A 27,827-nucleotide genomic window follows, 5' to 3' on the forward strand; every position below is an offset into this window, starting at 1 on the left:
ATCAGTTTGGATCCATTATGTTGATTAGTTTAACATTTATTTTGAACATCAGTATTTAAATTTTTTTTCCTACAGTTACCTAACAATGTACATGTTCTCTCACTGATTTGAGAAAGCAAAGTGGCCAATTCGCTCATCAGTGAGACAATGTTAACATTGTCTCACTCCAATTACTTTGTCTCACTCCAGATTTTCAACGTGAAGGCACGAAATAGTGAGCGCGTAACATGCAGGCAACGCCGTATGCGCGCGAAATACGTTGGCAGCACTGGCTGTAAATCAGCTGGTCAGCTGTTGTACTGTTGTATTTGTCACTTCACATTAAATTAATGTTATATTAAAAGTTCACTTCTGTGTAAAAATAGGTTATGTTTCTTCACCAATTTATTTGTTTTATGGTAACTGTAGGAAAAGTATAATGTGCAACTCGAGTTCAAAGTACAATTGCCTCACTCGAGAAACCATTCCTCACTCGCCTACGGCTCGTGAGTAAGGATTTCTCTCGAGTGAGTCAATTGCTCACTTTTCTCACTAGTTGCACAAATAACTATTCTCATTTAGATTATTAAATTAAGATAATTTTATTGTTTTTATGAAGATGTTTTCTTACATTTTTAATATTTGTTTGTACTTCTGCCTGGTAAAAAAAAAACCGTTTATTATGTTTGTTAAAATGATTACTTTCACTAACTGACCTTGTCTTGGGTAACAAGAGATATCTTGATACTTAACTAACAGGGTGCCTGTTCTATGGGGTTGTATAAGTCAGTAGAAACCTTCTTATATTTCGATACTTGGTAAATTAATCATTTCCAACTTTATATAGTATAGATCGCTATTCCTGTATTGATGTACTGAAATGAATAAAATTATATGAAATGAAATGTTGTTTTTTTATATATTTTGATGACACACTATTAAAAAGGCATAACAATATTCTAAAGTTTATAACAGCTAATTTTTGTGTTTTTATTAATGATTTATTGTGACTTTTGAGTGATTGAAGGATTTGTGATTTGGTTTTAAGGAGATTGATGTACCAAATTTTTTTAAATCTATACTTATTAAATACACAAGCAGGTTTTTTGTGACAATTACTTCTCCAAAATTACTGAACCGATTGACATGTTTTTGGTGTCATTGGAAAGAGCATAACGTGAAGTTGTTCAAGAAACTTTCTCTTTAGGGAAATAATTAGAGAGTGAGAACCTGGGGCCCTTTAAAGTTTCGTATTTCTCCATAAGATTAACATGGGAAACAAACATTGTTGTGAAACTCCAAATGTTGTCAGAAATTTAAAGTGAGAAGAAGGACATATGTTAATTGTAAAATTGTGACAGAGAGGTTATGCAGAAAATCAGGTAGTTAATGGTTATTTGGTGCTATTAAAATAAAGACTGAAATTTGTAAATGTACTGGCGACAATGGGTGATACAACGCAAACTACATTATCATTGACAAAGACCAACATGGAGAACCTATTGTGACTATAAGTGGGAAACATTTCTACAACACACTAAAAGCCCATGGTGGATGGAAAAACATAGGTGTGCTATTCCCGTCATATTCTAACGTCACTTGTATTGCAAACAAAAGATCACCTGATTGTAACTGTCAAATTAGTATGTATTTGTTTTGATTTGATTGTTAATGTTTTTTTTATAAAAACACACATTATAAAAACAATAACAACCAAATCAAAACAAATACATATACTAATTTGACAGTTATAATCAGGTGATCTTTTGTTTGCAATCCAAGTGACGTCAGAATATGACGGGAATAGCACACCTATGTTTTTTCCTTCCACCATGCTAAAAGCCAGATCAGCTTTTGAAACATGATAAAATATTTACAAGAAATGTTGATTATGTTGAACTGGTAAGTACATTGTGAGTATTATCATAAGTTACGTAATCTTTGAGTTGACTCTTTTAAACTCATCGGAATTTATAACCTATATTTGTTCTTAAACAAGTTATTTGTTTTTAAATAGCTCCTTTATGTACTTCTTTGCGATTGCTCGATTTCGAGCAACATATACCTAGTTCAATTTATGGGTCAACTTTTTTTTATAAGAACCGGGTTTCGTTATTCATGTAACTATTGGAACACTTTTTATTATAGTATCCATAATACGAGTAAAAAAATTAAACATAACTAGAAAACACCACGTAGGATTCGAATCAGCTGCTTGATATTGACATTTTGTGGACATTGTGTGACTATTTTTATATATTTCAATCTACTGATGAGGGAATTAAATTAAAAACAATTTATTTAGTATAAAAAGTATAGTTGACTTCCAATTAAAAGGTTTATTATAGTAAAATAACTGGATTTGTAATAAAACAACTATTATTATAATAAAAAGCTAGTGACATCATTTTTTATGTTTATGAACCATACCGTTTCTGTTCTAATATCGGTGATAACATTTACAGTAATTCCTTTTACCTACGACCTTTTTTAAAGTAGCCGTTTCAGTTAAGTCCTTTAATATGTCAACAGCTGATCTTGTGTCTTTGTTTTTGTGTCAAATACTGCTCCATAAAGATTACATAAAAATTTTTAGAGCCAGTGGGGGGGATTCCTTAGAGAGTTTTTTTAACGCCATATAGTTGTTAGCACTCACCGATGGTCTTTATCACCATGCAAAATTTGAAAATGATTACTTCAGCCATCTTGGAGGAGATTGCGTATTACGAAATGCATAAGAGTCGACGTATAAGAGCTTCGCTCAATGAGTTATACGATTTTAGATTTTTTTAACATAGGGTAGGTAAGGTGTTTACATATTTCCAGCACAAAGAACCATTTTGAACAATATTTTTGAAGATTTTCAGTGTTTGTTCTTGTGTCTGATTAACATGGATATGGATGTCACTGAAATAGCCACCCTGGAAAATATACCACACAAACTGACCTTGTGAAAATAGGGTTAGGAAAGTAAAAAACTGTCATTGTTAGTGTCAGCCCGGTTTTCTGGCTAGTCAAACTAGCATATAACTGAATAAGTTACACACTTTTACCATGGTTGGAATATGCAGGCAACCTTGTGTTTGCATTGAACAGTATGACAGAACAAAAACCAATAACTTTGTGGTAATGTAATGCAAACATCATCTATACAGTAAAAATGAGAATTGAGAATCAAAGATTCATAATTATAATTAATAATTCAGTAATAGAGTAAACAAACAAACAATAAATCTTCATAAATAAAATTAGAGTTTTGTCTGCAAATTGCTCAGAATTATATATTAAAAAGTTTTTTATTAGCTCGCTTATTTCTTGTCTGGTACAAATTTTGCAATCAATTTTATACTAAGTTCCCGATGAGCTAGAGACTTGAAACTTGAAACATAGCTCACAAATGGATGACAATGCAATATTATATCATTTAATTTTCATATTTCCCTTGTGCTACGCCCCAATGGGCTTGTTTTTATTAGCTCGCTAGTCGCTTTCCTACAAATTTTGATATCAATTTTAAACAAAGTTCCCGATGAGCTAGAGACTTGAAATTTGAAACATATAGCTCCCAAATGGAAGACAATGCAATATTATATCATTTAATTTTCACATTTCCCTCGGCTACGCCCCATGGCCTTCCAAATTTTCCATGTTTACATTTTGAAAGAATGTAAATATATCAATTCATTTAAGTCATTTGTAAATTTTTTTAATACTAAATAATATAATTCACAATTTTGATATGGAAAAATAATAAAACATTTGCTATTTAAATTAATAAATAACTGGTACTCCAGCCCCATCTTCAAACTCTCTAAAAGGGTCCTCCACTTCTTCCTTGTCCTCCTTAGACACATGCTGCTGGCCCTTAACGTCGCACAAAAAGGTTTCTTCCATTTTTCTGTTAGGCGTTCTGCCATTGCTCTTAAGGGCACGAGACGCTCTCAAAGGTCGCATTTCCCCCATAAGAATTACATTGAAAACAAATTTAAAAACAAAAACAGCTGTACATAAAAATAAACTCACCAGCTTTTTTGGAGTAAGTATTTATGTTTGTAATATGTGAGGTTATAAACAAATCCAAACAGTTAATCAGTTTTGTTGGAAGAACAGAAAATGTCTTGAATTTAAAGGAGAAATATTGAAGACAGGAGGAGGAGACAATTAATAGGAAATCTTATACTTATGAGAAGAGTAGAGGAGAGGCCTGTTCTCACAGTAAGGAATCCAGGTACGCAATCACTTAGGGAGTTGAATCATTTTTGCCAGTTATGCTAAGCAACTTATTTTGGAAGTAAATAAAAAAACCATGAAGAATATACACATCGTGTTGTCACAGTAAACCTACCTAAAGTCAGATCAAAGAAATACATGCAAGAAATGTTTACTGGTATCAGCTTTAAGTCGGGAAACATTTGTAGAAAACGCTAAAAAATAAGGCTGAGTCCTAAAAATGCTAAAATATTTTTACAAGAAACGTTTATTTATAATTTCAAAGCAGTATTAAATAGCGTGAGTATTTCAATTAGGATAGTTACCATAGCATTTAGTCGGGTCTTTTAAACTCATCGAAAATTATGACTGTTATTACTGTAGTTTTAAAATAACTCCTGCATAATACCGGTACTTGACAATTGCTCGATTTCGAGCAACAGGTACACTAGTTCCTGTTGAAATACTGTTCAAAAGTTAATGAAACTTTTGAGATTTTACCTATTAAATAGGCCTACCGGCCTACCACTATCATCGCTTACCTATGATAAAGGTTGTTGACAAGCTAATGGAAGAAAGTATGTGTCAGATTGCCGATACCGTTTATTTTGCATTTATGTAAACAGCTAATTTGAACTAAGCAGCAAAAAAAACTGTGATACGCAATGAGAAATGTCAAAGTAGGATTGCGTTATCTTTACGTTTCTAATTTCATGAATAATTTGTGTTATTTTGTGAATTTTTATAATTTTTTTCTCTATTGTTTAGGTGAAGTGGTAGAACATAATGGCTATGTTTATGTAAACTGTAAATTTAAAGAAGCAAATTGTATCAAACTGTGTCCTTCCCCATTGCATATACAAAGCTTGAGTATAACTCTTGAGTATATATGTCTATACTCCTTTTATCCATGCATGGTATAACTACAATAAGCATTTTATACTTATATGCCAACCCCATAAGGACGGGTACTCTGCTAGTAGATTGGTATATTTATAGTTAGTTACTAGGTAGGCCAGCATACATTCAATCTAATACATAATTATATGAAAAGACACTCAAATAAACCTTAGATTTTCTACATGCCTCTGTCTTAATCTGATATAGACGCTTGAAATAGATTTAACATCCAAACCCATTAAAAACTGGAACCAAAATAAATTATAAATATGTGGAGAGTATAAATGCTTAAGATTTAGAACGAAAAACGTTGGGTGCATGCAATTGATAATAATACATTAGTTCAATAGGTGAAGGTAATTGAAAATTTGTGTATTTTTACATTTCATACATTAAAGAAGCCGAAACAACTCAAACAAGTCTTATCTCAATTGCTGTCTATCTCTCCAGCAGTATACAATGCCCGAGCGGAAATGCCGGAAATGCCATTGATATCATAAAGGCCCCTCCAACGATGTGAGCCTCCCAACGGATACAGTTGCGGTCAACCTAGTACTGTACTTTTATGATTCAAATTGTCTAGGTAGGTCAATGCGGAACTTTGGCACGTTATTAAAATAATACTTGTACTGTAATAATCATTTCAAATATGTATAAATTACAAATCAAAAATTATTTGATAGTTTACTTTACTTCAAACAGAGACATATATTAATAACGTAATTAATTATTGGTTTTCAACCGAAATATTAATTTAGGCCTAAACAACCTTAGGACGTTGACCCCCCCCCCCCCTTTCGAGGGTGCGTTTTAACTGCGAGGCGCAGTTCGTATGATAAGGACCGTTTCCCGACTGTACACAGAAAACATATACTAACTGGGGCCCATTTGATAATGAAGTACATAATATTACTAGTAAATCAGCTGATCGCCCAATGCAAATCTAATAGAAATTACAAGTTGTTGTAACTTGTAATTTGTAGTTTATTATGAAATGGGCTACGCAGGATTAAATCCTGTACGCAGGATATGAGCATGTATTGTATATGTGACGACGACGTCTTAACTTGACAGGAGACGGGACTAGTGAATAGTGAGAATAAAAACTACATCCAAGTCCAAGTCTATATATGACTGTTATTCGCTAAATCAATAAAACATGTCGTTAACGTAATCTTTATTGCTTTCATTAACAAAGTGTACTATTCCTCCTGTAGTTGCCCGATTGCACCTATGGCCAGGGATTAGGTCCACCCTACGATTGCACCGACAGCCCTTTTTAGGGGTACCCGTTAGTACTAATGTTTGCATACTTTTAATCTTTCAGTAGAGTATTAAAATGTTCTAACGCGGTAAAACTGATTTGTTTATTAAATAACAAACATTATCAGGTTGATTATACATTGCACGAAATAATACGTAAAACATAAAAATTGCTTATCGCCGAATACACAAAGTCCATTAACAAGTCTGGAAAATCTGCGTTAGTGAACTATAGGTAGCCATAGATGAACTAATATTAAAATTAGTATATTATTAGTTCTTACTATGGCTACCCGAAAATTGTCCTCATAATGGTCACTAGTACTTTTGGTTGAATAAGGCCTTAGACTCCAAAAACTTCAGTCAATTCTTTATAGCGATAATATTTTGTTTACATGACTAAGAACTACCCTACTACCTGATTTTCTGCTTAACCTCTCTGTCGCAATTTTATTTGCATGAATTGGCATTCATTGGCTAGTTACTGTTATATCGTAAATTATATTTACCTGAAACAAAAATGCAGAATTGAAAGGCCTAATGTCGTCCAGATGGTTTTTTTTGTTTCCCTTAAATGGGAATAATGCGAATCCTTCAATAAAAGTTGTATTAAAGTTTCTTGGATGTAGTCACATTCTTTTAAAATCCCTTGACTTTTATGAAAACACTAGCAGAGTACCCGTCCTTCGTACGGGGTTGGCATAAGTATAAAATGTTTATTGCAGTTATGCTCATAAGCTTTCTGATTGCAATGGGGAAGGACACAGTTTGATAACATTTGCTTCTCTAAATTTAAGGTATACTATAGTATTACACATCTACCATAGCCATAATGTTCTACCACTAAAAAAATATTATTACAAATTCTCAAAATATCACAAATTATTCATGAAATTAAAAACAGAAACACAACTGTAATCAATCCTTCTTTGACAGTTCTCATTGCGTATCACAGTTTTATAAATGCAAAAGAAATAGTGCAGCACCCTGTTGGTAAATCTAATAACTTTTTAAGGCTTTTGCATATCATAGAACAAACCTTTTTATTTGAAACAGCCGACTAAATTCTTTTATTCCCTTTAAATATTAATACTCATAAGATTAACATGGGGAACTACAGAGCCACTGGGGCGGAGCCCGAAAAGATTTTTGAGATAAGAATATGCCTATACATTTATGTTAATCGGAAATGTAAAGCTATCATTGTGCCAAATTTCAGCCCAGAACTCCTCCCTCATTTTAGGACCGATTTTGATGATTAGGGTAAAAGAAAATTGCCCTGATCTGTAGTTGTGCAAAGTGTTTTTCGTTTTTTGATATCTTTATTAGTTTGGGCAGGATCTTCCATCAAAGTTGGTTTCTCTCCCATAAGATTAACATGGGGGAATCTAAATATTTAATTGGAAACTTTGTTTCCACTAATTTGAGAGAACGGCTGGGCGTAGAAACTTGGTAGGAGGTGTCCAAAGAAAGGTTTTGGTCTGTAGATGAGTTATCATTATCAAAAGAAAAACGAAATAAATTCGCTTAGGACTCTGCCCCAGAAGCCTTTAAAGATCCCTCCACAGATTTGTTTACATTTCGGTCATGTGGATAATAATTTTTAATAAAAACAGCTGTTCATTTAAAAATTGTATTTTAAACAACACACACTGAATAATTGTCTAAAAGAATTATTTGCAATGTTATTTTCTGATTTTAAAATTGATTTTCTTCTGTATCATGTCATGTGTTGCAATTAGACTAGTAAAATTGTTGGTTAACCTAGAAGTAATTGTAATATAATTTCTATCAATGGATTCTTATGTAAAAATGGCTGAAAAAAACGATGGTGAAAAGTCTACCACTCTACGGAGGTGCGTTGGCCTTGTATGAAAGGTTTTTCAAAATGGCTACCGTAAATATTTATGTTTTTAGCCAATAAGTCCTAAACTATTACAGGTAGCTTAAATAAGTAAATGAGTAAATTTTAAAGGATTAAATTGCGCAACTTTTGGTATATAATAAGTTACAAGTCCTTACATTCTTAAAAGAAAAAAAAGTAGTCAAACAATTTTAATAGTTTATTGTTACTCAGAGAAATTTGGAGTTATGGATTTTAAGTTGGCAACAATGATTGTTTTGTACCAGCTGAGAGTTCTTATTGTTGTTGTTAATATTTCTACATGTTTCTAGTTTACTTTCATGTTCAGTAGTGATGTTTTTAATTAAATTTTAGTGAAATTAGTGTTGCGATGGGGATGTTAATCCCCCTTAGTATGACAACTGAAAATAGAAAAATGAATATCGAAACATGTTTTATTTGTGAACAAATTATACACGACAGTTGTGAGGTGTTATCTCTCACTCAAAAAGCAATTGAAGCAATACACCGAACCAGTAAGGCAAGGAAAATAACTGAATTCCATGTAATTTTTGGTAAAAAATTCATAAAAAATGTAGAGCGCAGTTTATTGACTACCTTCATTCAGAAAGCGGGAGGATGAAACCAGTTGTTCCCGTTTGACACGTTTTAGTGAAACCTATTTTGATTTCAAAAGTAATTGTTTGTTGTGCACAGCTGAATTAAGCCTAACATATAAACAGAGGAATAAAACGAACGGTTTGAATCTCGGACGCTAAACTTAAGAACATCAGTGCTAGAAAAGTGCAACGAATGTGAAGATGAATGGGCTGTCAAAGTCAAAATACGGCTTCTAAATGTGTATAATTTGCCTGCTATGAAAGCATGTTATCACAAACAATGTTTAGTAAAATTTTGAAATGGAAAATCTATACCACAACAATTAGTGACATAAGCTCTGCCAGGTCGCCCATTCTGCTGCTGCACATACAGGCACAAGTATGCCTGATCACATTCCACATCTCCTGAGTGATTTATTCAATATTCTGCTGACAACATTGGCCACAATATAATTAGACTAGATGGTAATGGAACTTTCCATGGCATGGGTATTATAGCTAGCGTAGTTCCAGCAGGGGCATTTTCTGAGGTTATCAAGAAACGTAATGTTTCCTATGAAGAGAGCTTAAGCACGTGGAAGATTTCCATTAGGCTACAGTGTATTCTTCTCAGGCTAGTAGAATGCGGTTTCTGAAGTTAAAGTATACAAATCGTTTAATGTGCCTATGAGGTAATTGATCTAAATATGTGCTTGGTCATGAAAAATAAATAGTTTCCATGGTAATCATGAAAATAAATAAATTGGAATAAGAATTAACACTAAACTTTTATGGCCAATGGGGTGGAGCCCCAAGACATCGGATTTTCGAAACATGATTAGTCATTTTTGTGTTGTCCAAATTACTACCTACTCTTATGAAAAGTTTCAGCCCAAATGGTTCTCGAGTTTTGCGTTCTTACTGAAAATATATCATTGCCACAAAATCTCGATTGTGATATATATAGTATAAGTATTATACTACTAGCAGAGTACCCGTCCTTCGTGGGGGTTGGCAAATAAGTACATAAAATGCTTGTTGCAGTTATACTCAATCTTTGCGTTTGCAATGTGAGAAGACACGGTTTGAGAAAATTTGCGCCCTCAAATTTACGGTATGCAATAGTATTACACATCTACCATAGTCACAATGCTCTACCACGTCACCTACACAATAGAGAAAAATAGTTATTAAGAATTCGCAAAATATCACAAATTATTCATGAAATTAAAAACATAAACATAACTGTAAACAATCCTACTTTTACAGTTCTCATTTGTATCACAGGTTTTTTTTGCTGCTTAGTTCAAATTAGCTTTTTTCATAAAATGCACTGAAATTGAATTAAAAACATCACTACTGAACATTCAATTCAATTCAATTCAATTCAATATCATCTTTATTCTGTTTCTTGTAACATTTACAAAGAATAGAGTCACACATAAGGTAAATATAACATAAGGTCATACAACATAAGGTAAAATAATATAAAATAGTTTCATACTACGTCACATGTAACTGAGTTTCCCACATCATACAGTATTTACAATATATACATAGAAGAAACCTTTAAATAAAAATTATGTTTAAGATACAAAATAAACATTAGTTACAAAAACTACAAGAGGATAGAGACAGAGAGAGAGAGAGTTAAAAAATCATATATTTACAAGAAAAATAAAGTTGCTATGAGATAAAGTCTTGGAGAGAGTAAAAAGCAGATTTAATTAGATATTCTTTAAGTAATTTTAACAACCTTTTATGGTTTTTCTCTGATTTAATATTTTGAGGGAGGTTATGAAAACATAAATTGCCCATGTAAGTGGTTTTCTTTTTAAAAAATTCCAATTTGTGTTGTTCAACTAAACGATGAGCTCTTGTGTTATACGAATGGGTTGTGTTGCCAATTGAAATTTTATTGTTGAGTAGTGTAAATTTTATTGTTTCATAAATGTATAAGCCGATAACTGTAAATATTTTTAAATCCTTGAAAATATGTTTCACTGAAACTTTTCGTTTCAGATGAAACATTATTCTCCATGCACGTTTTTGTTGAATGAGAATTTTGTCCATGTTCTTTATTGTTGTCGATCCATATATACTAATACCGTAGGCAATATGAGAATGAATTAGGGCGAAGTAAATAGATTTCATGGTTTTTAGATTACACCAGTGGACCATTTTCCTTAAAGCGTGTATGCCACTAGATGTTTTATTTATAACATGTTCAATATGGTTGTCCCATGATAAATGTTCGTCTATAATTAGACCCAAGAATTTAGTTTCATTTACATGGTTCAAGATTTCATTTTCAATGAAAATTGTTGGACTTGTCCCATTTCTCGCTCTCTTAGTTGAAAATTACACAAAATTTGATTTAGTAGAATTTAAAAGAAGATTTTTACTATTTAAAAAGTATTTTATTAAAGATAAGCCAATCAAAGATGACATTTCAACATTTTCTACTGTGTTAGCAGAAAAAATTACATTAGTGTCGTCCGCATAAAGACACACTTTACTATTTCTGTCCCATGTCAATTCAGGTAAACCCTTCAGGTAACATAGAAACAGTAAAGGGCCCAAAATAGATCCCTGGGGGACACCGTACCGCACTGGTAATGGACGAGAGGTAAATTTTTCCTTATACAAATATCTTGAATGATCTTTAAAATATTCTATTTCTACAAATTGTTTTCTCTGTAAGAGGTATGAGCGAAACCATGCCAGTTCGGTAGATTTTACACCAAGATAGCTAAGGACTTCAATTAATTTGCAGTGTTCAACACTGTCAAACGCCCGGGACAAGTCCAAGAAAATACCTACAACTTTTTCACCCCTATCAATAGATTCGATGATGGATTCAACAAATTCAATACCGGCTGTTATTGTTGATTTGTTTGGCCTGAAACCATGTTGTTGGTTATCCAATAACATGTTTGATTCAAGATAATTTGACAGTTGATCAAAGACAACTTTCTCAAGAATTTTAGAAAAAACTGGAAGGAGTGATACAGGCCTATAGCATTTGACATCTTCTGGGTCGCCTTTTTTGAAGATTGGGATCACCCTGGCAGTTTTGAATTGTTCAGGGAATACACCTGTTGATAGAGATTGATTGACTATGTGTGTTAAAGGTGTACAGATGAATGGCAATGCTGCCTTGATGATTGATATCGGAATTTCATCATTACCTGATGAAGGTTTATTTTCAAATGATAATACAGTTTTTTTATATCTCTCTCCGAAACTGTAACAAATTTAAATGTTGTATTAAACTGAGTCATAAAACGATTGTTTGCAGGGGACACTGTGGTAATTCTAGGAACTATAAGACTTTCTACAGCATTGACAAAAAATTCATTAAAAGTTTCACAAATATTTACAGGATCTGTCAAAAATTTACCTTCACAAAACAATTTTATGTTTACATTTGACTTTGATAATTTACCTACTTCAGTGTTAATTAAGTTCCAGGTAGTTTTCACCTTATTTCTAGAGTTCATAATTTTTTCCTCAAAGTATGTTTTTTTATTGTTGATAATCTCTCTCTGTAGTTTTTTTTCTTTTCCTTAATCTGTATCTTAATGTTATTGTCTTTAAGCATTCTGAATTGAGATTCCAAATCAACTATTTCAGATTGTTTTAATTTTATTACATCATTAATCCACTTCTTTGGTTTACACAAATTTTCTGTTACATAAAGTTTAGGATAATTTACTTCAAAATGATACTTAAATATGTTACAAAATACATTATACTTCATCTCAACAATAGACTGGAAAATCTGAGACCAGGACTCAGAACTTATACCTCTAAGAAAAAGTTCTGTATTTTTTTCATTAAATTTTCTCACTTGTTTTCTTAATAACATGAAAGTAAACTAGAAACATGTAGAAATATTAACAACATACAATAAGAACTCTCAGCTGGTACAAAACAATCATTGTTGCCAACTTAAAATCCATAACTCAACATTTCTCTGAATAACAATAAACTATTAAAATTGACTGACTACATTATTTTCTTTAAGAATGTAAGGACTTGTAACTCATTATATACCAAAAGTTGCGCAATTTAATTCTTTAAAATTTACTCATTTACTTATTTAAGCTGCCTGTAATAGTTTAGGACTTATTGGCTAAAAACATAAATATTTACGGTAGCCATTTTGAAAAACCTTTCATACAAGGCCAACGCACCTCCGTAGAGTGGTAGACTTTTCACCATCGTTTTTTTCAGCCATTTTTACATAAGAATCCATTTACAGAAATTATATTACAATTACTTCTAGGTACAGGTAAGTTTTAAGCTATTTTTACTAGTCTAAATTGGTTGCAATATAAAGTTCCATTACGAAATCAGTGGAAAATCCTTTTATCACAATAACTCTGTATACAAATAAGAACTTCAACTCTTAGAGAGCCTTTGAATGTTATTATACTAACAAAAAGGGTTATGCATGTTTACTAGCGCTACTCAGCAACAAAAACCATTTAATTTATCTCTAATTTATATATTTTTAAGGTGCACTGAGCAGCAGCCTAAAAATTCTTCGATGTAACTTGCCCTTATAATATACAGTAGTTACAAAATGCTCATACTCGCATTGTGACATTTATAATTCGGCTTATAATTCTCCAACAGAAAATTCATCAGCAGAAGAATTTTATTGTACTCTTACCGTTTCTAATAACATCCAAACACAGAAACCCTGCCTAAAATGGTACCTGTCTTGACAAATTATTTTCAGTGGCCTATATTACGGACCGTGGCCCACTGGGTTGGTAACATTATTGAAAATAACACGACGATTTTGGCTGTAAAATGGCCCATTGAGTAAATACTATTCAAGCAGCTACTGTCATGACAGAAAGGTCATATTCCTTTTAAACTAGATCACATAATTCTTTATAAGATACGTTGATTAACAATGCATGTAAACGTAAATATTTACGTAACAGCCAACTAACATTATTTTTTGCTTTTTGGAAATGCCACATTACTGTGTCATTCGCATTATTTGTTTCCAATGAAGCTGCACGACCATATAAATGAGGAGGCTCCTAACAATCCGTAGAGAGATTATATTGACAACTTTATGTAACTGATAAGGCTGAGACAACTAACTATGACATCCCCCATGTCAAGGAATTCCAGCTTTAACAGTAACCTCAAAACCAATTTCTCAAAACTGTGCTAGAGGGTTATTCATCGGCACAGAAGTACGATATGAACTGACGCGACGTGACAAAGGAAAAATCAAACTTACACCACAGACAATGGAAACAAAGACAAAGTATTATATAGTCTGGGCTATTACCATTAGCGAAAAAATCTCTCATGGCAAAAATAATACGATCCTGATGAAATTTGTACAAACGTGTCGTGTAAACCTACAACGAATGAGTCCGCGAACCAACACAATTGGAATACGCGAAAATGAGTTTATGAGGGTAATAAGAATAAGGTAAAGATTTTTACATGGGCATAATGATTGAATTTCCAAACAAAATTTAAAATGTTAACCAATTGTAAATAGCTTATGTATGGCATGCAGAAGGAATTTTGTATATATTTTATGTATTTCTGTAATTTACGTAACCAATGCATAAATTATGTAAATCTGGTTGAATAAATCACTTATGACTTTAGAGTAAAATACCCCCGCCGCAGCAAACCTGCATACTAAGCGAATTTCCATTTGCCTAACTGGATTTACACTAAAGTGTCTCCTTTAAAATATCACGTAAACTATCGTACGTAACTCGTCCAAAATGTGTGTACCGGACTCGTATGGTAATCCCGTACAGCTCGTGACATCTAAGCTGGCACTTGGCCGATCGCTAATAGTACCTTTTTCAAAAACATTATGTCTCGTCATGCGGGTTGCATCAACTGTCCTCGCGACCCATATGAAGGCGCTCAAGTACATAATACAAGGGTAGTCAACCCCGTGAGGCAGCGGAAATGTTTGCAGTCCGGTCTTTTCCCTACCTCCACCCTCCTCCCGCCTACACTGCCCGCGCTAGGCCAAGTGCCAGCTTCGAGGTGTCACGAGCTGTACTCGACTTCGTCTCGCACGGGAACGACCACACTCGTCCGGTAAACACACTTATTTTCAGGACTAGTAACGTAATATCGTATTACCGTGTACTTAGTCAGCTGTTGAAATAAACAGCTAATTTCAGCGGCCTATTTTATTTTCAGAAAAAAATCTAATTTATGTTCTGTCCTAAATAAATTGTGTCGCACGAAAATCCCGTACTCGGCTACGCCTTCGATAAAACACCTTACCGCTTACCGGGCTAGTAACGTAATACAGTAGGCAATATACTATTATTTTCTTTATACCTACTGCATTTAGATAAGGTGTTTTAAGTTTCTTAAGCAGCCATTACAGTTTACAGGTGGTTCTGATGTGTGTTTCTAAATACTGCAACAACTCTTTGATTTATTTTAAATACCCCCCCCCCCCCGCAGCAAACCTGCAGACTAAACGAATTTCCATTTGCTTGATTGGATTTACACTATCTCCTTAAAATATCACAAAATTATTCCCTATTTCAATATTGCATTAGTTTAACAAGTACTTAGGAGTTAGGTACCTATGTTGTAACAGGGAGGGTTTTAAAGTTTTTTTTTTTTTTTTTTTTTTTTTTTTTATATTATTACATGTAGGTAGTTTAGTATGAAATAAATGCATTTTCAAATTTTGATCAAAAGATGTTCATAAACAAGCTAACTACAACAGTTTACCTACTTATTCTCCATAAGAATAACATAGGGATTTTAAATTTAAAACTGTTTGAGTTTTCTCCGTAACCATAGGCGCATAATAATGCTTCAATATACTAAATAATTTGTTTTTAAGCTCTACAAAATAGTTTGGAAAGAAATTATTGCAAAATTTTATGTTGTCATTGCTTGGATCGCCATATTGGCAATGGAAAGGTTAACAAAAGAATCAAAGCATCTGCAGAGGCAAATTAACGCAGTTTTTTCATTTTCTCATTTCCGGTGTAAGTTGCTGATACAAATGTAAAACTAACAACTCAAAGTGTAACAATGAACAACGTAAAATTGTTATTTGGGTTAATCTGTTTTAACACTAAGCTAGCAAGTTAAATGAAAAAAACTATGTACTATATCATTATAATTTCAAATAAATGTATGATTGAAAAAACTTGGATGGATACCATAATCATCCTCTATCAAAGTTTGGCCTAGGTAGCACGTTTTAACTACCTTCTTACACGAAAAAAAACAGTCAATAAATCAAGTGCGACAAATGTCAAATTATTTTAAGCCTTCAAACGGAAGAACACATATTATATACACAAGATAGTTAAGATAGCATTCACAAATTTGAAGGAGACTGCAAGCGCCGTGAATAGAAGTCGTTCGGAGTTCGGAGTTTAAAAAGAACGACTCTCATTATACTCAACCGATCTGTTCAGCAAGAGCTGTTCACCTTCAATTTGAATCTCCCGCTCTTTGTCGATCTGTTTTGCTTGTCGACATTTTGCGTGTCGATAAAGTGGGAAAATTTACACAACCGTCCCACATAACAGACATCCCACATAACGACGTCCCACTTTACAGACATCCCATATTACCGACACTGTCGACATTTTGAGTTGTCGACAAAGTGGGACTATTTCAGTGTCGATCTTTTGGGATGTCGATAAACTGGGACCCCACGGTGTGCAGCAGTTTTAAATCTTTATTCAAGCATATTACATGACACATTACTCAATCATAGATCAAACAGACTCAAATTCCGTTGGCGAACCTGTTTTATTTGGACCAACACATGTTTTTCTTCAGCTTTGCAGCAGACGTGACGTAAATGGTGACCATTTTATCACCCCCACAGTGTTGACAAAATATCGGTTCAATATCGTTTGTAGTCATATCGACCATCACTTGCTATCGATTATCGATTAAAACACACTAAAAGGACTTGTGAAAATGAACAAAAATTATGAATTATTAATATTTAATTTAATACTAACGCCGGAATGTTAGTCTGCCTTTTATCCCTATTAACTTATTTAACTTAAATAACGCGTCTTGGGTATACCTAACCTTTTAAAATAATGATTTGACAACTAAGAATCTTTTGACCTTAAACACCAAGTAGGAAGCAAAATACGACGGGGTAGTTTGACTCGAAACTCAAGAGAAGGAACTATTTATTGTGTTGTACCAGTCCTCTTTTACACCCTTACCCACAAGCTAGCTAAAATAAAGCAAGTGAAAGTCTGTATCACATTACTAGGCTACTTTTGTCTTTTCGTAGTAGCAGCCTATTATTTTAAAGCATTTTCCAGCCACAAGGGTGATTAATATATTGCATATTTCAATAATTCACACGCTGGCTGGAACGAACCTGATAAAACTGATAATTACCTATCATTATTGTTATATATTAGTTCATAGAAAGTTTTATAGTTAAAACCGTTTACGATAGGCCTATACGTTCTAATGAACCATCTCGGTGTTTATTTAATTAGGCCTAACTTGCTTCAATTATTTATTTGGCCTTTAAGCAATGCAATAGGCTATGTCACTCTCGATACAAAATAAATAATAAATAGTCCATCTTGACTCAAAAATGTGCTAAATAAATATTTCGATACACAACAGTGTCAGATGTAGGACCTCACTAACTGAACAATCCCACCCAACAGCAAAGTGAATATACACACATAACAATTCAGAATCATAAGTCATATATTTTGGATGTGCTAATAATAACTTAGGCTAGCCCAAGAAATATTTTTTATGATAGGTGTGCAATTTAGGAGGCGAGGATTGGCTTTGGCTTTGCTCTTGCTTGGCTTGGCGGGACATCAGCAGAAAACGGTCCAGATGGTTGGTTGTCAACGTTGATCACTGGTTTGGTTATCGAAAACGATCTGTTCGGTCGGTTTACAATCGATTGGTCGATATGGCTACGAAAAAATGTCAACACTGTGTTGGTGATAAAATGGGCACCGACGTAAATTCCTACTCTTGTTTGTTTGTTTGTATTCAACTAACTACGTCGTCTGTCTGTCGTCGTCAATGTTTTGGTTACGCAATAACAAAAGTCACGTTTGAGTGTTTGTCAACAAAGTATAACTCTTTTCTGTTGAACTAAAAAGTGCTTATTAGTTGGGATACAGGTTGTAATATTACCTCTTCCATGCAAGGAAAATAGGTGATATTTGAAAACCCTATTAAATAGGCCGAGTATTTCTTCAAATCTCCATAAAAATGATGGACTTTGATGAATCCTTCATTGCAAGTCATGATTTCGAGGAACCTGTAAGTATGGTGGCAGAAAAACTAGGCCATAGTGTTATATTTAGTCACGCTTCCTATTCCTAACTTGATTTTGTCATTTCTTAAAATTGGCTCCATTTTATTTGCTGAGCTCACCCTAGCATGACAAAAGAAACGTCAAAACTTTGATATCCTTCAGGGAGGAAGTAGGTAATAGATTTAAAATGGTAAGTTATAGACACTATTACTAGCCATAAACCTAAATAATTTGGTATTGATTCCTGAGCCTGGGCTGTGAAATTCATAATTGTTAACCCTAACCACATCATTGTATTGAGAGCCTGTTTTGGTACAGTTTCTTAACTGGGCTATGCTAATATCGATTGAAACTATCGATTCGATTAGTAAACCTTCATGCGAATTTTTCACCATCAGCAGGTTTGGTGGGTTAGGTTAGGTTATGATAGTTTAATTTTATAATAGACTAGCTGTACCCGCGGGCTTTGCCCCGCTTAACTTCATAAGTATTCGCATGGCTCAATCACATCCTGGTTGAAGTTCGATCGCTACGCTCCCACACCTTCAGGTTGGAAATCGTTCGCTGCGCTCACTTGTTTTCAGGTTAGCTCGTTCGCTACGCTTACTTGCCTCCAGGTTGATGTTCGTTCGCTACGCTCACTCACCTTTTGGTTGCAAATTAGCTGTTGTCATAAATTAAAAAAAAGTCATCCCTTTTATTGTTTATCATACAGTACTTTGATAACGGTTTATATGTTTTAATATTTAACATTGGAGAATTTAAACGTTGTTAAGTGCACAGGTGTGCTGCGATTGGGGTTTAATACATTTGGACTTATTCAAAAGTAAAATAGTTTTCTGTGCTGCAATCTGTAGAAACACTGTGGCACTATTTCAAATCACGACTAATGCTAATACAGAATGTTATGATTATTCAAACCTACAAAACAGTTGGTGAAAGTAAACATCTGCTTTTAAATTATATTTATTTGTAAACATTGTAGATAAAAAAGTCTGACATTGGCCCACTTAAAACCCTCTGGGGCAGAGCCCTTTTAACGGATCTGCACCAAACTTCACTCGAACCATCCTTGAAAAATGCTTAATAATGCCTGAAAGTTTCATTACAATCTGTCGAGCGGTTTCGGAGATATAGATATATTTAAAAGTATTGATTATTGATCAATATTTTGAATTCGATAGTTTCAATCGATATTAGCATAGCCCAGTTAAGAAACTGTAACTTACCCGCCTGTTTTATCAACTTGTACCTTACCCCACATAAGTTACCCTATTCTTACAAATTAAGCCTAAATATTTATTTTATACCTTAAGTTAATTTACGTCAACAGAAACTACTTAGGCCTACTCTTTGACTATATAGCGCTCCGATCAAGTAGGCTATATCATTCTCTTTTTTTAGATCAATTAACTTAGGCCTAATTGATCTTTGTTAAATAGTAGACTATTATCGTTGTATTGTTTGTAAATTAATTGCAGGAAACTGAAATGAGTATCAACCTCACCTGTCCTCGCAAATGACGAATATAAAACTGTTACGTTAATCACTTCAGTTTGGTAACTTGGTCATTACTTTGTTTTAAAAAAATCTTATTTCTATGAGCCAGTCACAGATTGTGCTATAGTTCAGTCGCTTAGAAACCTCTAGCATTGGTTAGCATTAGCGCGCAGGTCGCTTTCTAAGCGGCCGACCTATAATGTCTAAAATTCTATTTTCTTCCTTATTATTTTTTTTCTGACCATTGGTTAATGGGCCATAACAGTTGCTATTGCTCACAATCGGGCATTCCATTAGTAGTTTGACTTGGTAAAAAAGTCTGTGGTAGGCAGAAATTAGTAATTTAGATCAGCACAATCTGTCGGTGGCTAACATCAACCACAACTATTTTGGAAAAAAAATTGGTGAAAACTTTAAAATGGGGATGGAATGTCTAAGTTATTTAGTTAGCTTATATCAATAGTGAAAGGCTGAATGCAGTGATAGCTACCAATTGGGCCTATATTATTATTTAAAGAACGGAAACATAATAGGTCTCTGAATCACAACCCGTATTGATTTTAAGACATAAAATGATAAAATAATCATTTTCGGCAATGATGAATACAACAATTTATATGCTGGTAATTTCAATTGCAGGAACAAGCCCAAGAAGTGAGAGAATCTATTCGTAGAGGCCGTAAGCCTGGAAGAAAGTCAGCGGAAAAAGTTGATGTCAAAGCTAAACTTGGTAAGTCAAGGCTTTTCTGTTTTTATGAAGTAGAATATTTACAACAAGATATTCTTAGGGCCAATAATTAATTAACTGCTTCCTAAGTGTCTGGGAAAAGTTGTTGAATTTTACTTTTTCTGGAACAAATAATTTGTTTTGCCGTCATACGATTCACTGAATAATGCCATGGATAAAACATACTCCCTTAGTAGATTTCTCATCCTTTATGGAACAGCTGAAGCCAATTTTATTGTTAGTTCTGTCCGGTGCACTGCAGATACGGTGTTTTGTTTACAATTTGTTTCTTGTTATTTCAGTAAGATAAAACCTCGTTTGACCGAAAAAATTGATCTAAATTATTAGCATCCTCTAGTTATATAACCATAGAATAGAAACAAAATGTTGCCGACACTAGCAATCAGTGTCACCGGACATGAACTAGACACGAAAAACAAGCTTTAAAATTTACAATGGCATGAGAAGTCTATTTGTGTTGGTAAGTCTATGATAATGCTTACAAATAGATTTTGATTAAATATAAGAATGTAGTAGGCTTTCTGCCTACTTGCGTCCATATTTTACATTGCATTGTTTACTAAGATCAGCTGTTTCTTAAGTCAGGTCCTATTCAATTATTAAAACCCCAACGATCAAGGACAGCTGGGTCCAATTTTGATTAATCAAACAGCGACTGTAAGTTACTGACTTTTCTAGGGATTGAACTGGCGACTTGGTTAAGAATTAATGTTATATTGCAGAGAGAAGTCGTCAAAGCGCAAGGGAGTGCCGAGCTCGCAAGAAGTTGCGTTACCAATACCTGGAGGAATTAGTTTCCGACAGAGAAAAGGCAGTTCTTGCTCTACGCAAGGAGCTTGAGAAGGTATCTTCCTTATTTGAGGAGTAATAAGATAGTTTGTACAATAGAACCTCAAAAACCTGACTGTCATGAAAATTATTAAATAAGAATTGTTATAAAGGTTTGCAATTACATTTGATTGGCAAATAATTTCTAGGGGGTTTGGAAATTACACTTGTTATGAAGGTTCCGTTGTAAATAGCCTGAATACTCATTCCAAAGATTCGATACTCGAACAATTAGGTAACAGTATAGATAGTACTTCAATACCCTCGATGGTTGTGAATTTCTTCCATTGATTGTGTAGTCTACTTTGTTGTTAATAAATAACATTCAAAAAGTGTGCGTATAGTAATCAGCTGATTACAAGCCTTGAATTGGCCTGTTAAATTTATTTGTTTTTAGTGTTCATTACCAGCTGTGCTAATAATTCTGGAAGCATTAAGCCCTGCAGTCTGTGGTTGACCTTAAAAATCATTTCAAACTACGTCCATATTTTTAGTTGTAAACAAAGGAAAATGAGTTTGATATAATGTCAACAGATAGCGCTACAATTCCCTAACTTTAGGCCTTATCTGTACTTAAGTGATGCCCTTTTTTAATACTCTGTGACGTATTTGCACATCTACGTGAAAATACCTTTAATTTTACACCTCAAACGTTAAAATCCGTCAAGCCGTTATCGAGTTATGACTGTGAAAAGAAAACTGCTTGCGTATTAATATATAGATACTATTGCTACACACTGTTTTTGCTAGTGTTGTTTTCTCGTACCTGCAATAACCCTTATTGCTTCAACAGAATGATCCATTTTTAGCTGTGACGTAATATTAAAATTAAATTTTACTGAGGGTTGTTTAGGGTTATTTTCTTATGAGATTTAGTTTGGTTTTTCAAGTCGTATAACAAGTGCAGACTGTGTTGCAGTACAGAATGTGGGGCCGGGAGCTCGACGAGGGAAGAATTCCGGAGGGATTCCAGGCACTCCTGGAAGAAATGGGTGCAGTGAAACCAGAAGGTTAAGTTCTCCAGAACTCAAATGTTGTTGTTTTACCTGTCTATTTAGAACAACTGTGTTGGGACAAAATCCAGTGTTTTATGTATATACATGTAAGATATATGTTAATAAATATTTATTTTTATATATATGTATTTTTCCCTTTTTGTTGAGGAACATCATAGAGAAGTAAGGTACAGAAGACTACCGTGCAGTATTTTGTGCCGCAAATATACTTTTGATGAGCCAGGAAGACCCCAAACAGCGAGCACTGTGCGGAAATTCCTATCACACAGGGCACAGTGTCTTCCTCCACCATGAGCGTTGAAGTAAGTGAGGGCGAGAGGGGGGCAGTTGTAATTTGCCCTAGACACCAACAACTAGTGCTAGACACCACTTAAGTGTACCATGGAGTGTATCCTCTGTTCCTTACTTCCATGTGGTACATTTTATCGGGGTTTACAGAAAAGATATTATATTTATTTTAGTAAATTTGAGACAAAACTAATCTTAATATTCGTTCAATCATAAATAACTTCTTAAAGTCGTATTTAATTTAGGGTTTGTGATCAAAGATAAGTGCGATTTACACTCATAGAAAATAGCTGGATTTGTTTAAATGCAAGAATAACAACAGCCAAACAATTTTTTTGTTACAACACACTGAAAAAGAATAATGGAAATTGGGAAAAGGAATGACTACTCTGAACTTATAAAAAACAAATATTTATTTTGTTGCCGAAGTAGCGTTTGTCTGACGACACAACAGGTAGGATCCAACAGTCCACGATACGCTGGTTACGACGTCAATCTTTGGCGAGACTAAGACCAGAGTTTGTTGGCAGTAAATTAAAATGAAAAACATTGAATTACGTAAATCCACAAGATCTATAAGTTAGCACTTCTAACGAGGCATGAGTTCTACACTCTCCGTCGTAAATGGATGTAAAACATAAATTACTCCTCCATTGTTAGTAGGCCACGTAAACTAAAACTATCCAAACAATTAAAAAAATTAAGTACAACACCTAAGATACTTTAGGTTATATTCTCAATGTAGAACTCAAGCCTCGATAGATGTTGCGAGTGGATACTACAGAATATCCATGGTCGTAAGACCTTACAAAAGAAAAACAACTTTGAGAAATCAAAAATGAGTCTTGCTAAATGATGTACATTTCTTGTCAATAAGTTGAAATGAAAATTCTCTTGTCAATAAGGGTGAAAGTTAGTTGTTGCGTGTGGTCGAGGGTTTCCAGAAGTTGTTTGGGGTGTTTGGAGCCCAGATGTTGCTTAGAGAGCGGAACGGGTCGTATTCCAGACCGAGCTGAAAGCAGACGACACTCAGATCAATAGAGAATCAGAAACATAGACAATCAAATATCTTCAGTTAGGATAGCAGGATTACCTAAATGGGAAAGAGTACAAACTGGCACAAGATACACAAAACTTTAACCTACACACATCAACTAAGCAAGAGAGTTGTTTTAGGCCTAAAAAACCCTACCTTCCTGTGTTGAAACTGCTGTCATTGGCAATGAAATATTGTAATGTTTTGAGTAAGCAGAGTCGATTTTTTTCCCTTTTTGTCAGTAAGACTTTCCGATTTAAGTAAGCCTGCTATCCTGACTCAAAATCTTAAGATACTAGAAATAACTACAGGTAATGTGAAATTGCAACCCTTCCCGGTCGGGTGACGGATGTATCCGCTTATGGTTTTTGATGTTCCGGACGGGAAGCGGATATATCCGCCTTCTTTTCAGACAGACTGGCAGGTGCTTGAGCAGTAACCACATGTTTCGCAGTACCAAGGTGCCACTTTCCTACTCTCCCCCCTCTCTCACGCGCCTACCCTCTCCCGCTCCTCACCCTCTCCCCTCGCACTACCCACCTCTCCTACGCTCCCCCCTCGAAGAGTCTAAGGAACATGTCGGCCTTAGTCACTAACAAGACTACAAGATCGCGCCACTCATCCTTCACTCATATTTGGGTTAAAATACGCACATAGTGGCGTCCCTATCTTAAATAATCGATTGATTGATAATTGATAATTGATTCGCGCTCAACACTAAGTTGTCTTTATTTATTGTTTACATATTGTTCTTTCTTTATTGCCTAACGTTGTCATGGTCATATCTTCAAAGACGGGTGGCGGATATATCCGCTGCTTTTCTACTCATCCGCGGACGGTCAGCGAATATATCCGCATATTTAAAAACGAGTAAAAAAATTATTTTGACATTATGAATTGTTCTATTGTGTTTATTTCACGTGTACATGTATAACAAAATACAAAAAAGGAAAATTAATTTTTGTTTTTTTCTATAATTTTTCCCGTCCTATATCACGATTTTGCCCGTCCGGGAAGGGTTAAGTAAGCAGATTAATTTTCATGGGAGCCCTTTAAGTTGTTAAGCTAGAACAAGTAATTTGTACATACTGCACATTCATGTGTACACTATCAGGTGAGTCAAACTATTGTTAGAGCGATGGACCATAAACTCATGACGGAGATGACTTGGGTTATGTACCAGTGCTTACTTTAACTCACTCCTTACTTTACCCCTCCCATTTATTTCACACAACGACCTTTGATGCCAAATGGATGGGCAAAAGCAAAGTAATAAGAGTCCAAATTTAGAATAAAGTAGGGGTCTGAGGGCTTTTTTTTACTATGTTGGAGTCAAAAGTTATGAGCTTTGGGTCTTGGCCAAAATCAGGTTGCTTTGAAAAGTGTATTACTATAATCGGGTTCAATACTGTACATGATCTCCCCCATTCCCCAGTCATGGTGAAATAGTGAACAACTTCCACGTTCACTGTAATTCGTGAACATATTCCCCATCACAGCAAAACCAAGAATATATTCTCTACTCACAATGAAATCGTGAATGTCTGCGGCCCCGATAAAACCTTAAACATCTCCCCAAAAATTATTTCAAGCCCGAACTGAGTACCGACCCCTCAGGTCGACTATTAATCCGATGTGACCAAAATTATCGTAGACCCACAGACCCCTTAAAAATGTAAAGGTTTTGACTACAATATAAAGATTTATACAGTTTAGCAAACAGAAAGTACTCACGTCCAGGTCAGGGTTGGTGGGGTCGTCGCAGGGCAGGCGAGGTGGAGGACGAGGTGCTAGCCCAGGCGGGGCCCAGGTGTCTGGTGGCGGGGGTGGAGCCCACACATCACTGCCCCACAGTCCTGTAGTGTGAGGTGGAGCGGGGGTGGTGTCAGGAGCTGAACTGCCAGTACAGATCGGCTCCCAGGGTGTCCATGTGTCTATAACAGACGAATAAGCATTACGGAATACAAATTATAGAAACTGTCTTGGTATCGAGTGTTTTATCGTCTTCAAAATGGTTGCTGGTTTGATCAATGGGTTGTTCCTCGACTCGGAAGCCATTTGATATTGGGCAATCAGTTATTGGTGCCAACGAAAGTTCGAATTGCAAAATGGATATAGTTAATATTTTTTAGGAAACAAGAAAATTTGGAATAATCCCCAACAGCCAAAGGCCTTCAGAGTTAGCGAACAGATGTTCCAGAGTAGCTATCGACTGTTCCTACCCTTCTACCCATTCACATCTTAATTCATTAAGGTTTTAGATAGGAAGACAGCCTTGGATGCATAGGCTGACCAACAGGTATAATCAGTGGCACTCCAGAAAAGTCTCTTTCGCCAAGCCATTTAAGGGATGTACACCAGAAAGGGAAGAATAGCTCGGAGGAAGTAGGATCATCTCGTTGTAAGTGATGTGAATTGCTACACTGATGGGTCCAAGGTAAGACTAGTGGGTACTGATGCAGGTGGGGTTTAGGTAAAGAAAATAACTAGCATCAGCCTTCCAATGCACCAGTTTTTCAAACAGAGGCCACCACCATTTCGGTTTGTGACTGCAAAAATCTCAGTAAGGCCAGGAAATTGTGAAAGGGGTCTGTCTATACCAACAGTACACACAAGTTATCATTGTAGCAGTAACTGACCTTGGAAGACGGGGCGTCGTTGGAACTCTTCTGCCTCAAGTCTCCGTTGCTCTTGGGCTTGCAACATCTTCAGTAGCAGCGGGGGCTCCGTCCATGTCTCGGCCGCCCCAAACTTGCAATTCTGTGGAACAAGAGGCACTTAATACAAATATTTTGCCAAGTTGTCATACAAAGCGGTATTTTGTTTCACTTGAATCAACATTTTACTTTGCCCACTTTGGAGGACAACAGAACAAACTCAACCAGCCTCAATATCAATATTCAATATTGTATTGTTTGAAAAGTGCCACTTTGCGTACTATAGTTGTAAAATTAAATTTCAGTTTATGAGTTTAAATATCTATAATGATAAAAAGAGAGAGGTACTATTAAAGGAGGACAACGCACTGCGGCAATTATGATAGGTTGGGTTATAAATATGTTTGTAGGACTTTCCTGGTTACGTTATGAATCAAACGATTCCAGATGAGTCATGCTTTCATTTATGATAACCCAAACTAACATAATCGCCACAGCGCACTGTATTAGGGTGGCATCCGTATAATACCAAAGTACCAAGAGAGACAGACAATCATTTTTATTTGTCAATATTTTAATGACTTGATGAGATGTTAAATTCTTTGTTTACATTTCAAATTGATTTTTATTATTTTGGTTCAGTGACATTAAACATTAACTTCTGAAGAAGAAGAATAAGAAGTCCAGTTTCAGACGAGATAGGCTAAATTTGCAATTGAAGCTTTAAACTCTACATCATCATCTTTTCACGGTCGCACGTCTACTGTGATAACGTAACATTTTTGTCGTCACCGATGGCAATAAACCTTGTATTTATGATCGCACGATTTTTGCAGAAGTTTTCCGCTATCCCAATGTAAAAGCTAAGCTTGAGCTTGATTTTCTAACTTGGTGCTCGATCCCTCGAGCTTGTATGCTACGCTTGACACAAAACAATCAGACACGTCTAGTTTAAAATATATCTTATATGGAAAATGGAAACAAATTCTTTAACTGGACATTTTTACAGATTCAAAAGAGTTAATCGATTTTGTAATTGACAACAGAACCATCCCGGCCAGACTTTCTACGTTATTAAAAAACAACAATCAATAAATTAACTAACACCTACGAATGAATAAGCTTAACATACCCGAGGCTGTACAGTCTGTTGTGGTTGCGGTCTGGTGTCGAACGTGTCCATGAAAAAGCTGGAACAACTTGTGGGATCAGGTGTAGGTGCAGGGGCTGACACATTCCAGCCCCACACACTGGGGAATGTCTTCTTGGATCCTATGGGACCTGAAAACAATCAGGTCAAGTGAGAAAGATTAAAGAGAATATCCAATGGTGATAAAATTGCCACCTTCTCAATTCGGTGGAGTTCCTAGTTGGGGGAATGGCTTTAATTACTAGTAGTAAAACAGCTGTTGAAGTATTCATTGTTGTGGGTTGCAGCCCCGGAAGGTATGGCCATCTAGAGTGTGGGGGGTTTTCTCTGGAACCTCAATTGAGTTAAGGGTGTCGCCACCTTCATCCGGGTGGGTCCCACTTTTTAACCCGCCTCCTTTTGGGAAACCCTGAGGGCCTGGCAGTGATGTTGGGCTTGATGGGCAAACGAAGTAGATCGGGTATTGGGATCAAGCCAGCTAGGGGTATCTGGGGATCTATCACC

General features: G+C 35.0%; 2 protein-coding genes across 4 annotated transcripts in view; one reads left to right on the plus strand and one right to left on the minus strand.

Moving 5' to 3' along the window:
• The first annotated feature begins 17,832 nt into the window (after nucleotides 1-17,832).
• LOC128986973 (REPTOR-binding partner) lies at nucleotides 17,833-22,312 on the plus strand. Of its 2 annotated transcripts, none has more exons than XM_054407612.1 (4): nucleotides 17,833-18,105; nucleotides 20,240-20,330; nucleotides 21,071-21,192; nucleotides 22,096-22,312. In XM_054407612.1, exons 1-4 carry the CDS (start codon nucleotides 18,055-18,057, stop codon nucleotides 22,189-22,191), a joined length of 360 nt encoding a protein of 119 aa, XP_054263587.1. In that variant the 5' UTR covers nucleotides 17,833-18,054; the 3' UTR covers nucleotides 22,192-22,312. The 2 variants fall into 2 exon arrangements, with proteins under 2 accessions (XP_054263587.1, XP_054263586.1); XM_054407611.1 differs by having other exon boundaries at nucleotides 17,836-18,105; nucleotides 22,084-22,312.
• A 563-nt stretch (nucleotides 22,313-22,875) lies between these two features.
• Nucleotides 22,876-27,827, minus strand: part of LOC128985902 (transmembrane protein 131) — a 47,823-nt gene continuing 42,871 nt past the window's right edge. For both annotated transcript variants that reach the window (XM_054405877.1, XM_054405875.1), the window contains exons 30-33: nucleotides 27,306-27,454; nucleotides 26,156-26,276; nucleotides 25,251-25,450; nucleotides 22,876-23,492 (exon numbers count right to left, since the gene is read on the minus strand). In XM_054405877.1, coding sequence (XP_054261852.1) covers nucleotides 23,394-23,492; nucleotides 25,251-25,450; nucleotides 26,156-26,276; nucleotides 27,306-27,454 — 569 coding nt within the window. In that variant the 3' untranslated portion in view covers nucleotides 22,876-23,393. The remainder of the gene's footprint in view (nucleotides 23,493-25,250; nucleotides 25,451-26,155; nucleotides 26,277-27,305; nucleotides 27,455-27,827) is intronic.

Source organism: Macrosteles quadrilineatus, unplaced genomic scaffold (genome assembly GCF_028750875.1).
Source record: "Macrosteles quadrilineatus isolate MER2022 unplaced genomic scaffold, UCM_ALF_1.0 Scaffold_2__2_contigs__length_208266976, whole genome shotgun sequence".
In the NCBI taxonomy this organism is placed as follows: Eukaryota; Metazoa; Arthropoda; class Insecta; order Hemiptera; family Cicadellidae; genus Macrosteles; species Macrosteles quadrilineatus.